Source organism: Corvus kubaryi, unplaced genomic scaffold, assembly GCF_017639235.1.
Source record: "Corvus kubaryi isolate FWS band 111438036 unplaced genomic scaffold, C.kubaryi_AGA036_p1.0 134, whole genome shotgun sequence".
Classification (NCBI taxonomy): domain Eukaryota; kingdom Metazoa; phylum Chordata; class Aves; order Passeriformes; family Corvidae; genus Corvus; species Corvus kubaryi.
The window spans coordinates 1,135,019-1,150,858 of record NW_024580668.1 but is presented as its reverse complement, the minus strand read 5'-3'; the positions used below and the strand labels follow the sequence as shown (position 1 = coordinate 1,150,858).

The window sequence follows — 15,840 nt, the reverse complement described above, 5'->3', positions numbered from 1 at the left end:
TTTTATTTCTATATCCATTTATTATTTTGGTCTGTAAAAATATAAGACTAATATACAACTACATCTAGCTTGATTTTTGTAAAATCAATCTTCATTCAGTGAGATACCAATGTACATTATACATTAAAGTTGTAAGAAAAATACTGATATTTGACATTTTAAACAAGTTCATTCATGTAAAAATCACATTGCAAGTAAAATTTAATTAGAAAATACATAATATTCACAAAAATACACATGTTAAAGACAGCTTGTGAGAACATTGTCCTAAATTTAATTCAGGTGTGGAAAAAAACCATATGATTCACAGTTAGGCTTGACTTATCCAATACCATAGCAGAACTTCAAAGTAAATGCATCTTAATTCTATTAAGAATTTGTTCTTCTTCCTATTAAGGTGCACTTAGATGTCCCAGTCGCAAGGGAGGAATGACTTGTCCCCCTCTGTGCATGTACACAACATATAACACTAGTCAAAGGAATTTCAGTTTTTCATTCCATTCTGAAATAATTTGGATATTTCATAAATTAATTTATAAAATCTGAATTGAAAATACAATTTACACACACAGGATAGTTAATACACAAAGATTACATCAATAGCAGCGTAATATTGTCAATCATGCGCAGCATCCTCACTATCACTTCTGGATTTTCTTTCTCCATTTTTAGCTATAGATAAAATCTATATAAAACAGTCAAGCCTTTAAGTATTGTCTTCCAGGGAGAAAACAGTATTGATGTTAAAAATTTAGGAGGTAGTGAATGAAAGGCTAACAATATCAGCATATTTTAAAAAACCTTATACTGAACCCCAGTATCATTTATATATAAAATTAAATTTAGCCACTCAATCAACCATTGATTATCCTGAAGTAGCAATTTAAAAATATTCTGTAATTAACAGTGTATGTATTAGTAAGATATGGAAGAACTTTAGAAACTTCATGGTAACTGCAGCATTAAGCAATTACATGCTGTGCAGTCTGTCATTGTAACTGTAAATACACAATTTTTAGATTTATTCTTTAAAGTTTTTATCAAGTCCCAAAGGCTTAGTTTTACTACATGTTACCAAATTTCTGTGAAACAGAAGATGATATATGTCAAAAAGAACATTATCTCACGTTTAGATTACTCAGTTTGCAGGAAAGGTCCTAGGAGATGAAGTCTCATGCAGTTTAGAGTAGGACCACAGTTAAATTTCTACAAGTCCTTAATACTGGCATATATATTATTCAAACTACCCATGCATGTGCCTGGCAGCACAGCAGCCTCGGGGCTGGGACCTGCCCAGTTTCCTGGCAGACTCAGCCCTCCCAGGCAAGTCCACCCTCCCAGCTGTGATCTGAGCTGCAGAATCCTCATGGACCAACCACATCAGCCCCAGAGCGGATTTCCATGGAATGAAAACATTACACCTGCATTAAGTGCACTACCAGTTCATTCTCTGTACCTGTGGATCTCTCTTCTCTTCCCAAGTGCCTTTATTCCTTTGATTATTCACAATACATTCAAGTAAACCAAAGGCACAGAAGTGCAAACTAGCAGAATGAGTCTCACCCTTCACTGTGATTTCATACAGGAAGGAAAGTATTTTGATAAAGGAAAATAAAAAAGATATTTTCAAAGTAAACAATCTTCCATAAAGAAAGGAAGTGTAGAGCAGCGCTGAGAGAAAACACGTACAGGTAAAGTCTCCACGTTTCAGAATGCACATTTCTTTTTCTCATTTCACACTAAGTGGATGTAGTTGCTTCATTTTTAATAATTATTAGCAAAACAAGCGAAACACTTGAAAAATCTTGCTCTTGTAAAAGATTGCAAGGCTCTCCACATACATACCGAAGAAACCATAAGTGTGATGAAAGAGACCCCCACCTGTATTTGCAGAGTACCACTGCCTGCTGAGCCTATTCTCCATAAATCCTAAGGGGTATGAATGCCTCTCTTGGCATCTTGGACTCCACTGGCATTGGAGGTTTAAGAAAACTACTGCTCATGAGATACCAGTTTCAAATGTGCATTTTGCAACATCAAACAGCAGGGATTTGTTTCTGCAGCAGTGTTCGCATCATCACAAAAACCTGAAACAAACACAGGTTTAGCCTCTGATGGTCTGTGACGACTTTTACAGATGCCCTAACATTAAACTTACAGTTGGTCTCCTGTTAGTAAAGTTACCAGAGGTAGATTTTCCTCAAATAGACTGAGGGGAAAAAAAGAAAGGGGTCAGTCTCCCTTCCCACGCATCACATCTTCCCAGAGGGTGGAACACGCTCCCAAGCGCCTGACTCCTGCTCTGGGGAGCACAGGACAGAACTGGTAGCACCCTACTCCTCCTTACAGGCTGACAGAGGCCACAGGATCCCTGGGGAGATCCTTCTCCCCAATCCTATTAGTTCCCACCTCATTTTCCTGCCACAGCTTTTGTTCCCAAAGGAGGGTCAGGTTGGGAACAAAGGGCCAAAGTGGTAAAAAGCAGGAGATACAAAAAGGGGAAGGATAAAAACAACGCTAGAAGCCTCCCCTGCACCTGTCCCAGTGAGTGCTGTGGTTACACACACACCTTTGTCCTTGCAGCATCAGGACTTGTCATCAGTGTTTTAACTCTTTAACATCCACAACACCCAGCCAGGGACACACAGAGATCTGCATTTACAGATCAGTTCCTAATAATGAATAAGTTAATATCACATTGCTCAAACAAGATGTACTAAAGTCTCATCTTGATTTAAAACTTTAAAACTTTTTTTAATCCAGGGATTTAACTTAAACTGTTCTAACTTGTTGAAGTTTGAAGGAAGTCACTTTCATATAATCCAGACTCATTCCAGCAAACCTTTGCTAGTAGAAATCTTGAGTTTCTACTAGGAGCTGCAATTTTAACAGAGATTACATGATGCTATTTCCATAGCAGTGTTTACATTTGATTTGTTTGTAATTTACTGGGATTAGTAACTAAATCCAATGATATCCTTAAATATTGCAAACTAGAATGAGAACAGGTCTTTGATGCATTAGTGTTAAGACTTTCACATTTGAGTTTCAAAACCAGAGTCATTAAAAGTAAGCTTGCCTGGCCATTAAAACTAGTAATGGTGCCTGACTAACGAGCCTGTGGTTGCACATTCACTCACAAAGGAACAGTGACTTCCAAAGCCCCACTGCAGGTGCTGCCCACAGAGCCCTGTTGTCCCTGTGTCAGCCAGGGGACCAGACCAGCCATCCCCATCTCTTCCCAGCCCACCTCTGGCTTTCTCCCAGTTTCCTCTTGCACAGAGCCTACCAACAGCTCTGCCAGCAGAGCAGCAGCCAGGACAGCAGTGAGGGGGCTAAAGCAGCTCCACCACATGTAAGCAGCACTTCAGAGGAACATGAAGCCACAGTACATGAGATGGTCAGCCTCACATGTAAGGAAGTTTACTTCTATAGAACCAGTAGTATACGGCATTAAAAAATAATAAAAATCAAGTACCTTTAAAAGAAAGCTCACAGCCATCTCTTAGCTATCCTTCATTTTCAATTTAAATTTTCCTCATTCACTTTCAGCCATTTATCAACTGTCTTCCAGCTTTGTGAATTATTTACATTGAAGTGCAGAATTAATGAAGTTAGTCAACATATGTAATTTTGAATTTCTTGTATTTACTTTTCCCTCCTTTTAATCTAACTGCAGTGCATGGTAGATGGAGAGGTATAAAATGTATTACATATTAAGCCAAATTAAAACATGTATGGCATCCTTACTTATACAAAGTACACCAATGTCATTTCATAGTGTTATTATAGTTCCATCCTCTTCTAGTGACTTACGCCCTGGCTCTGGTACTTCATACTCCATGCTAATGCTGCCTGCTGAGTGATTCAAGTTCATTTCACTAGAAGGAAGGAATCCATTTTGTGTGGACTCATGGAGGAGTTCAATTTGTGATAAGGATTCTATACTTTCACTGGTAGGTGCAGCTTTTGGGATCTGCTGTGGCTCCCCACTGTCTTCAATAATAATGTCCTCCTCATCGCTCTCCTCTTCTCCTTGCAGCAGATTTCCCAGAATGTTTGGAGTGCTGCTGGGAAGGCTTGACTCAGTGGACTGGCCGGAGCTGCCCGAAGTCCGACTGTTCCTCACGACGTTGTTCCTCTGGTTGGCAGGTCTGACCGTGATGATCAGGTTGCGGCTGTTTGCAATCATCATGTCTGTAACTTGATCGAGGCTTTTTCCTGACACCTCTATCCCATTCACCTCCAGTACCTCATCATTGACAGCCAGCAGGCCCGTGCTCTGAGCCAGCCCTCCAGGGACGAGCCTGGATATGAAAATCCCCGGGACCTTCTCTAAGCCGTGCGGGGTGACCCTGACGCTGGAGCCGTCGCGGATGTAGAAGCCCAGGGGTTTGTCAGTGCCGTACTTGTAGAGCCGCACCCTGCGGTGGGTCTCAGGCAGAATATCCACATCTATGATAGAGGACACTGGCCTGAAGTCCTGGGGCATGCTAATGACAATGTGGGGTTTCTTCTTGTGGTTATCCGGACGTAGCACATTGGATAAGACGTTCTTCTTCCTTGTCATGGTATCAGTCCCGAAGGCACTGTAGTCTGCATCTTCTGCAAGACAGAGCACATGGGGATTAGAGCCTGCCAGGCATGGCCAGGTCACATTGCTCAGCAGAGGCAAAGAGCTCATCTAGAAGGTGTCTGCCTTACTGTCATAGAAACCTTTCTCTCTACACACGAAACAAAAGCTTTAATGTTATGAGATTCAAAGTTTGGAATACTTTTGGTTTTCTTCAACCAAAAGAAAGAGAGTGCACAAAAGAAATTAAAGCAAGTTAGCAGCAGCAGACAAAGAGCTACAGCTGCTTGAGAGAAAGGGTAGAATGGAAAGAGTGAGTACATTCCTAGAAACATTTTAATTTTATTCAGAGTAATTCCACTTGCTAGTTTTCTCTCCTCAGATTTCAGATCATTGGAAAAGAAAGAATGAAAAAGGGAAAGCAGCCAGTGTGCCTATTATTGCCTAGTTGCTGGGAGCCAGCCAAGTGACCTGGATTCAAACTCCAGAAAGCTTATTCCATTCTGCACTCTTCCCTGCCCCCACGCCATGTAGGTGAAATGGCTGTGGAGCAGAAACAAAGAGACCTCGCACACAAATACTTCAAGCAAAACTGTTCATGCAAGCAATGCTGTAACTGCCACAACTTGATATAGGAATAGGCAAATGGCTTAGAGCTTAAAAAAAACCCCAAACAAAACATGTTAGTCCTACGACTACTTGTAAGGGACAAGAAAACACATTCTGTGGAAGCAATCCTGATTTCTAAAACGCTTATTTTAAAAGGTTCCATTTTTCTTTTTAATATGCTATAACTCACCAAAAATACATTTAGATCTGAGCTTCCTCAGATTTACATTCGTACTTTTGCAACATTGCACACATCTTTGTTCTACACGGGAAACCCCCCCATAATCACGCAGAACTGGACTGCACTAACCCTAGGACACAGAGAAGCTGGGATTTCTTTGTATTATCACATTCAGATGCCACTGGTAGAGCCAAGAAAGTGGGAGAATGGCTATACATTTCAGTCTGTGGACTGGACTGACTGTGGCAATGCTGCCCTGGTGGCATTTCAGGACAGCTGCCAGTTGCTGAGGAAATCAATGAGTGCACTTGTTTCTCAGGCTGAGATATACAGACATGCACCAGTTAGATTTGGACTCCTCAGATGCTTTACGCAAAATAGAACAGAGAAAGTATTCCTGGAGCAACAGGTTAACACTACTGCAGCACGTAACACTAACTCCTCCCTTCCCAGCCTTTAGGGTCGCTGAAACAACAAGAGTCCTTTGGCTGCTCTAGGAAGGCAGCCTTGGACCTGGTATTCTAAAAGACAAAGGACAACAGGAAAAGAAACAAATTTAAATTAGCCCACAAAAAACCTCAAAGGGATTTATTGTCAGCTCCTGGCTTCTGTGTACACAATAATTCATCAACGTGTCTTAGAAAAATGCATCCTGATGATGGCCTCATTTACATTTCTTTTTTATTTCCTTTGCTTAAAAAAAATAATTACACCATAAGGAAGGCAAAGCTCTTGCTTAGCTGTTTGCTAAACACAGCATCTTTTGCACTGATGTTTACAGCTGAAGTTGTTCAACAGTTTAATTGACACAATCAGGAGTTATTTCTGAAGATACCTGATTGACACAGCCCTACTATAGCCTGAAGTCACTTCCGGAGCAATTTCAGTTACTTTGGAATTTAAGCTTTAATTAATATAACATTAGGTCTTAACATCAAGCAAGAGGGCTTTAGAAATAGCCTCAAATCTGATCTTCACATGTCTAAGAGTGTTAGATCAGTTGTGTTGAAGAGCTGGTGCATTAAAAAACAATTCAACCTCCCCACCCAAAGCATATAAACAGGTGAACTATGTCTGAAGTAAAACAGCTACAAAAATGCAAACTCAGCCTTTTCTCTGTAAAAGGCCCTTTGGGATGTCTGACTGACTTAGATCAGCTGGTTAAACCCCTGTACTCCACTGCTGACAACTAACATGCTGACTTTTCAGACAACACAGAGCAATTCTTATAATGTTTGCTAAAAATTTATGATCAAAGAAAAAAGTGAGAGAAGTTTTGCCCTTATCTCTCCTGACAACCCATCCAACCAGTTTCCAGTTAGACATCTGGTGTTTCATTGAAAGGATTTTTGCAATTCAATGAGGTGCAATAGCTTCTCTTTTTTGATTTAGAACTACAATTGTTTACAAAACAACCTGGAAAGAACAATTGTGAAATCAGATCCTAGACAGGTCTTGCTTTAAATACAAAGTTCCACTTGCACTCATTCCTGCTAGAGTGCAAGTTGCTGATGACAGCTCCAGGACACAGGTCCCAACAGACTGGTGCCAATCAAGCACTCTGTCCCTACTGCTTTTAGTACAACAGCTGGTTTAGAAACAGACGCAAGAAAACAGTACATCAGAGCTTTGTCAGCACTGATTTTCTCACAAGTGTTCTCCCATGTGCATTGCAACATTAAAAGGTATTCAATTTATAGGGTTTTCTCCTTAAATTCAAGGTGCAGAAATTCGGAGAATCAGACAGTGTGGTATTTTACCCACTGTGCCACATCAAATACATAAAACATTCAATGTTCCAGCTTGCCACAGTGGGCTCTAAGGCTTCTTCACCTTCATGGCAGGCCACACACCCCACAGGACGTCTGGCATGGACTGGATATACAAACACATATTTATTGCATCCCAGTATATTTATCACATCCTGTAAATGATCAAAGACAGTTTGTGCTCTTTACTCAAGTTAGATTTAGAACTGTTCCCAACTTCCTTCACAGAAACCACCTCCTAGCTTGCCTTCCACAACTATCAGCTGGTAACTTCTGTCCTAACCAAATTTTTCCAGTTAGTAGAGAAACATGAAGATCAGCTGCAACAGGACTAACTTCGAAAGAAACAGTATGTAAATGTCTGTATGCAAAATAACAGATTCAAAAGGACTTTTTAAACAAAAACTAAGAGTAGGAACACATTTCTTGGAAAGAGAGGAACTTTAAAAATCTATTTCAGAAGAAAAATCAGAAATCTTAAATTGAGCTGGTGCTTTTGTTTTTAATAACTTTCTTATGTTACAGGCCACATGGCTGAAATGAAAGCATCCCAAAACTGCAAGCCAGATGTCAAAACATTTAAGAAACTCTGACACACTAGAGGGTAAGTTTTTTGTATTATAACTGCTCTTAACAGTTTAATAATTCAGAACTAGCATGAACCTTAAGATAGACAGTTAAGGTTAGAGAATTTCTAAGGAAAGAAATAGCGAAAAGTTGATAAACTCATCTCCCCAAATCTCAGCAGAACAGCACACTCTGGGTAACCTCTCTTCCACTGCTAAACAAGTTTTCTAAAGCAATACTCTCAAGTACAAAGGCATCTTTGTTCTGGCACCTCACTAATCAGTTTAAAGCCCCAGTGAAAAATATTTTGGCCTAAAGCCAAAGGACAAGGTGTTAACTACAGATAGTGTGAAGGAGAACATCCATGAGGTCCAGGAAGGATTTCTCCCCCCAGCAGTTTCAAGCTCAAGGTGGCACCAATCTGTACAGGTTTATTAAATGCCAAATCTGGTTTCAATTTAATGTTATTGAAGACAGATTTTAAAAATATTTTCCTGACCCATTTGCAAATCAATGTAGAGTTCCCCCTTGAGAATTAATTTTTCAAAGCCCCCTAGTAGTTAGCATATTTGGATACAGATGCAATTTAGCATTTTTTAAATACGACCCAACAAATTTCCTCTTATTTCTACAAAATATAACAAAATATAGTTTTAGGAAACTAACCTGTGTTTTTAGGAAGAGGCCTCAGAATAGCTAGGCCAGTCCACAAAGAGCTGTTTCAAAAGCCAACTGCTCTTACTTCTCACCAAAGTAAAGCTTCTCAGTGACAGTCTCTCTCCAGAGGCACAAGTGGATTAACCAAAGAATCCACTCCTCACTAAATACAGCCATATACATGCAGAACTTGCAAGAGCTGGATATTGCAATTTAGAATCCTTCGAGGGACTGTTAAGGATATTATAATGAAATGTATATTCTGTTATCTCTATTGTTCTTGTATTTACAATGCAAAGTTCCCCACATCAAGCTGCCCTTCAGCCTGTGCAGACTGTTCCACTCCATTTTCTCTTCAGCAGGGTTTTTCTCACAGACAGAGTGACTCCCATACATCTGGACTTAATCACAATACATCAGTTTAACCTTTAAATACCAGATGTCAACAGTACCTGTTAATCTGTTAAACTGCAGAATGAAATTCCAGTGAGGAATGTTTTCTGCAAGCTGACAGCCAATCCTGACTTGTGCAACATCAAGCCCCAGTTTAGATTTAGCACTGGAGCAGTTTGAAGTATTTTAAAGGAATTTAGTGAAATACAATTAGAGGAGTCTAAGGGGAATAATGTGACTTCATTACAGGATCTCTAGGTTCCTTACCACATTAACCAAGACACATAAATGTTCAGGACAAACGGAGAGCTTTTAGAAACAGGAGTCAAAACAAGCAGGACAGAAGAGAGTTCTTAGTCTGGCATATTTCCCAAATTTTGGAGTCCCATTATCACAACTATCACTTATTAATAAAAGCAAAACCATCTTGCAGCTCCCATTTCAACCCCTCAAGGCGTTTCTTGGATGCAATTTACTAAGAAGTTAATACTATTTACATTAAATTTCATTGCAGTCTGCTCATACCTTAAGTTACGTTTGCACAAATTATGTGTAGTTTAAATAGTTAAGACAGTATGATAAAAATTTCATATATTATAAGACAGCAAAACGCTTTCTCTCTTCCCCACAGTGGCTTTTTGTCAAAGATCTTAAATTCCCAACTACTGCTGCTGGAAATATAAAAGAAGTTAGAGTTCCATTACAAAACCCACAAAAATTTTTCAGCTGATTTAAGAGAATGCATGAAAGCCACAAGTAGCCTTGCAGGTGGAAAAGTAACTTGTGTCACTTATTATAGTTCCAAACCAGCAGAGATCAAAGCAGCCCCATCAATAGCAGGTATTTGTTCAGACATTTCCATTCCAGAGGCAGAGCCAGTAAGGTTGCTGCAATCTATGAATTAAGCACACTTAAATCACACTGCACAAAACATGAACCATCCCTAACTCCACGAATTCAGCCTTGGTTATAGGCAAATCATCACAAATAAAATACAGAATGAAGTTATTTCTGTATTTTCCATCAAAAAAAAAAATCTGCTCTATATGGCAAAGATGCCACTGAAAGCAAAGCCTCAATTTCATCAACAGATGTGATTAGTGTGGTCACAACTAATTCACAACAAAGTGTAGTGGGGGACTGTGGTGCCAGCCTTGGTTCTTTGTTCCCTGAAACCCCACAGGCAGAAGGCTCTTGTGTCCAGGGGAAGGCAATGACACCAGATACTTTTCACACAGCTTTTCCTGCTTGTCAACTCTTGCTCTGATAAACTAAAATGAATTCATCTTACTCCTACTTCTGTGCATTATATCAACGCCTGGCACCAGAGCAGAGACAAATAATCCACCTGGATCAAATCAAGGTAAATGATGGTAGGAAACTAAAAAAGCATTACAAATGTAACACTAGGAACAGGCAACATTAGACCTGTCACACTAGGAACAATCTAAAAACATATGGTGTTAAAATACAAACTCAATAATCCCAGTCTGACAAAGTGGTTTATCCCTTCCTGTCATATGGTTATTGTAGGGGATTAAATGGAATCATAGACCTTGTCTACCTCCAGGTTCTGCTAAAGCAAATGGTTCATGCCTTTGGCATTTCAGCACTGAAAACACAGGCCTTACCTGTCTATACTATCAACACAAACAAAACAAACATTTTGCCAGCACACAGCAGCTGCCAAGCAGCCACACTGATCGTGAATATTGGGTTTGTGTCAGGCTGTTGTGGACTTGTTCATATTTTGGAGTGGGAGTTTATAAAAGGTTCTGATGCCCAAGCATTTTCTAAGGAAAAGATGCCTGTCTTAGCAACAACCAGGAACAACACCAGAAGAACAGATACAAGCTTTTAATTAGATTTTTTCCCCCTTCAGGAGCAAAAGCAGACAGTAGGAACACACAACCAGAGCAGACACTCTACTTTCAAAGGCAAACCAACAAAAGAAGCAGCCCTCACTCCTGAGGTTTCCTAACTGAAATAAGCTTCTCAATTGAAAGCTTCAAAATGTTCTATTGGGAAAGTGTGAAAAGAGTAGCACATTACAAAGTTAGTCTTGAATTTATACTTTTATGTTACATTTAAGAGTTAATGTATCAACATTTCTAATATTGCTTTCCATCCTGTAATGGTCTCTCTTCTTGTCTGATCAAGATTGGAATTTTAAGTGAATAGTATCCAACATACAGAGCAGAAAACCTTAGAGGCTTAAAGTTTATTTTCATTTGCTTACATAAAACCAGAAAGAAGCATTTGCTTGAGATTTAACTTGACTTTAACTCAACTAAATACAAGCAAAAAATCACAAAGTCTAAATAGGCTGCCTGAGGAAGTCCTTGCAAGAGAGATGAGTTGTGAATACCTTTCATGACCCATAATTATTAAGGAATTTGACATGATGAAATAGGACTGCAGGGTTTTTTTCCTCCATACATCACACTGTAGCTGGATAAACAGATGATTCACATTCTTCAAGTGCTCTTACCTTTTCTCTGAATGAAAATCCTGAGTAGAGGATTGGCTGTAGAAACTGCTTTGTGATAATTGTCATCGTTATTGATAGGCAGCAGGTCTCCATGAATGTCCGTGTATCCCACCAGAACATCAACATTTGGGATCTTGTGCACGTGCTGCAATAATCCATAGAACTCCTCAAACTTTCCAGGTTTGGATCTCTCTAGAGAAAACCGTCGAAATTCTGCTCCAAACTACAACAAAATAGATCTTACATCATTAATATGGAAGCAATAGAATTATTTTAATGTTAAACCAGAAGCGTTATGGAATTAAAAGTGCACTAAAACCTAAAGCCAATAATTTTGATGTGGTGTAGGAAAGTCAGTTAAAACAGTTGGTTTTTTCCCCAAAGTTATAACTAGTTTTGTACCTGAAAGAATGTGTACTTTTGAGCATGCCAAAGCCGTTTTATTGTTCCATTTAATGGGAGCTCATCAGCACTAAGGTGACAAACGGGTGCAGGGATAACTGCAGATTCACACAGGCTCATGAAGCAAACATGGGACAGAATTCAGAGGCAGCACTCCTGTGGTGGCTGAAACCAGGACTGTGATTAACATCCTGTGGTATGTGACTACCTGGAATTTTGTTCCAAGAACTACCAGTGCCCTTGAGAACAGTGTGTAGAGATTGTTACACAACTGTGGTTCACCCACGAAAGGCTGAGCAGCCTTCACACCCCCAGCTGTTTGGCCAGGAAGTGAAAATGCCACTTGGATGGGAAGACCACAAAGAACTGTTGCTGCTTTTCAGTACAAGCCACGTGCAGCCCAGCTTTAGGAGCTGATCTCAGGTCCACTCTGCTCCTACCTAAAGAGATATATCAGAGGCAACCAGCCGCTACCTCTAAGAGCATTCAGAAGATTCACTTGCATGAGCAAGGCTCAAACCTTGATTGCAACAGTCTCATAAATCAGGGTTCTATCCAGGGCATAGAACCTGGATTTTCCCAACCTAGCAAGACTCAGAAAATATGAAAAAAAAAAAAAAAATTAGTCACTGACATTACTATCAGAGGCAGGATTTGCTTGTAGTCAACATAATTATTCAACAAAAAACCCAGCTCACAAATCCACTCAAGCCCAGTCTCCTAAATCATCTCTAAAGCAAACACTTCTTAAAACACGTTGCTTATTAAGGCAATGATGCAGTGGGGGCAGGCAGAAGACTAAACTGAGTGCCAAGACAAGGATGAGCATTTGACGTAGACTAGACAAATTGTGATTTTTACCATACATAACTAGTAAAATGTTGGTGTTCTGCCTAACAAGGGCAGGACCCAAAGCAAACAGAATATTGGATAAAAATTACTCCAAATCCTCCATATCAGGCGCATGCACAACATACCAGAGATGTCAAAAGGAATTCAGAGATAGCAGCAGCCAGGTTACAAAAACCAGAACAGAACAGATTGCGTATGAGTTAAAGGATAATAAGCTAATAATTCAAAAAACCTCAGTTGGCTGCTTTTTTTGTGTGAATTCTATTGCTGACCTACAGTGAAAGTAAAAACTTTAAATAATTTCTTTCGCAAGTTTAGTTTTAAGCAGAGCAGAAGGGCACATGGAACAAAATGCTCGGCGTGCAAGTTCGAGCCTCAGTATCACATACTTTGGTGTAGGTTACACACAGGAGATGTGGAGGTGCACTTTACCTCACGCCTGACTACAATCTTTTGGAGAATAAGAGCTTCGGAGTTCTCACATACAAACAAAGGACTGAAAACCAGGAGACAAGGACCCCGTTTGTTAGCACCATGTTAACACCATGCTAACTCAAAACAAGCTACACCTTCAACATCCCATCTTCCTCTAAAAGTTTCAAATAAAGGAATTATCTGGGAACATTCCTCCTCTGAAAAACCTGTAATTACGCTAACATTAAGTAACAAGGCAGAAGGGATGATTCACACCTGCTTACAAACAAAAGCCCAGCCCACAGGAGGAACTCCCATCACATCAGAGACAGCACAGCTTAATCACGACACCAGGGCCGGCCTTGGATCCTTCCCCAGCTGCGGGAGGTGCGAGCCCCACAGGAACTGTCCGCGTATGGCAGCAATCGAAATTGCTTGGCTTTCAAGGATTATACGGTTAAAACATAACTCTGGAATAAAAGTTTAAAAAGCCAACAACCTCACCCTCAAACTGGAATAAATGTTGACTCTTATCACAGCAAGCAAAGGGCCAGATTTTCAAACGGGCTATTTTTATTTTTTCCACTTTATTTCATACATATTTGGTGCAAATACCAAGAGACTCATAACCCGCCCATATTTCCTAACACAGTTTGCTCAATACTATCAGAAAGCAGGTAAAAGACACAAGGGCAACTGTGCAATTCCATTATTTGAACCCCTGAAATGTCGGCATTTTCTATCAGATGCTGCACTCTGTCCCATGAAACAGGCCTGCACTTGATGTTCTAGAGGAGATGAGACACTGGAAGAGTAACTTAAGCAGAGAAGGCTCCTTGCTATCTGAGCTCTTTACAAGCAAGTGCTGTTCCCCTGCTAACTCCCCCGGGAAAAGGCAGCGGAGCTGTGGCAGCACACCGGGAAGGCACCCGGGATGCTCACTTAGCACTCACTTATGGGACACATTTTGAAGTCCTCTGAAACACAGCATAAAGCTGCTCTATGCAAGTCTCCAGCACTGACAGAACATGAGCTGCAATGACCACCTCTAGCTTACCAGTTACTAGACTTTACTCAGAAAAAAAATATTATTCCAAGTTATGAGAAAGGGGGAGAACCTGAATTTTAACATATAGAGAACTAGAAGCTTAACTTGGGGTTTCCATATCATCACTAGGAACGCTAGTCTAGGGTGTAAAATTTTATTTTCCATAACAAGAAAATGGGCTGACTGGAATTCAAGTACTAGGGGGAATTGCCAGGGCAAGTTCAGAGCAGTTACCCAAACTGAATAAACTAAACTAACAAAGGCATTGTGCTCATATAACTGCAATCACAGTTGGGCTGTGCTGGCCCAGCCTTGTCAGCTGAGGCACAATTATTGATTTGGAATATCTAAATAAAGAGCTGTACATCACTGAGCAGCCTTCAAAGCCCAGGCCACTCCACAGGAACGGCTCCCTCCACCTCCCACACAGGCCTTTCTTCCTTCTCTTCAGAATTGCTCATTTTCATAGAAGGAAGATGACTCCTCTGCGATATTAAACTGAGGTGCTGTTAAATAATGCATTAGCAACAAGTAGTTCTAGGAATGCCTTGAATCCTGCTCCATAATATGCACTTAAGGGACAATCCCTATTCATTAGGGCTACACTTCTCTGTACAAACACCAGGAACACATCACATGCCTGAATCCCTAGATATATTTTTAAATCAAGGAAAACATACAGTGGGGAAACAGTAAACCTAGAGTTTTGGGCTGAGGAAACAAGTGATTTGGGTTTATAAGCACATCATACTGCTCATCTTCAACCTTATAAGAGCATAAATAAAAGACTTCACCATCACAATACCAACTGTGCTTAACTGCTATTTGAAATAACAGCTACCAGATATTCCTGTGCTCTCTGGTTTTGGCCACATGAAAAATTAACATTTTAAAGTAATCATCCTCATTTAATCTGTAGAGACCAACCACACACTTTCCAGAAGTTCCAGCACTATGGTGTGTTATCCTTAAAAGTCCACAGAGTCCTGACTGCTTCACCTGCACTGTTGCTGTAACACTTCACTAGCAGGAAAGGAGGGGACAGAACACAGGCTACTCCCACTTTAAAAAACAACCCAAGAGATCCATGTGTCCACCAGTGGAAAACACATTCCCATGTGGATGCACTTACAATCTGCCTAGGCAATGAAAAAGGGGTTTTAACTCAACATTTATTTAACTAATAGCTTGATGCTCCACTTAATACTGTACATCCAGCAGTTTTACAAATGGAAGTTATTACAAATATAAAGCAGAACAAAAAAAATGTATTTTCTCTCAGAATATTAAAGCTTTGTCAGCAAAACTTTGCCTAACCAGCAAATGAAAATTAAAAATAGAAGATACATGCATGGGAGAATTTACAGAGCTGTACAACACTCTGAGCACAAGACACTGGTGATCTATGCGGGAACACACAGGTACACACTCCTGAAATTCCACTGTCAGGGTAAAAGTCTCTCGGGGCCTCTAAGAGAAGGCAAATTCCACTTTCAGATAAGCCAGCCAGAGCTTACATCTACCCCTACTGTAAGCCTACGCTGTACCCCACAAAAAGCTCCAGAAAGACATACTCATTAAGGAAAAAAAGGTAACTACAGAAACAGTCACTAACAAACGCACTCATTGCAATTCGGACAAAGAGTGGGTTTTGACGCTTGCGAATTGTCACAGAATTGTTAGGGCTGGAAGAGAGCTCTGGAGAGCAGGTAGTCCGCTCTCCAATTATGTCTCGAAACACCTCTTCTAGCCCAGTGAGCCCCATTTTCCCCATAACACATATTTTTCTGTACGTCTTTTAGTCTGTGCAGAAACTTAGGGGCCAACTCCACTTACCTATTTTTTTTTAAACCGCTCCAAAACCACTTATATTTCCCCCCCCCC

General features: G+C 40.2%; 1 protein-coding gene across 1 annotated transcript in view; it reads right to left on the bottom strand.

Annotated features, from left to right (window-relative positions):
* PARD6B (par-6 family cell polarity regulator beta) overlaps positions 1–15,840 on the bottom strand; it is a 16,680-nt gene continuing 840 nt past the window's right edge. The window contains 2 exon segments of the mRNA XM_042051186.1: positions 1–4,605; positions 11,241–11,479. Coding sequence (XP_041907120.1) covers positions 3,776–4,605; positions 11,241–11,479 — 1,069 coding nt within the window. The 3' untranslated portion in view covers positions 1–3,775.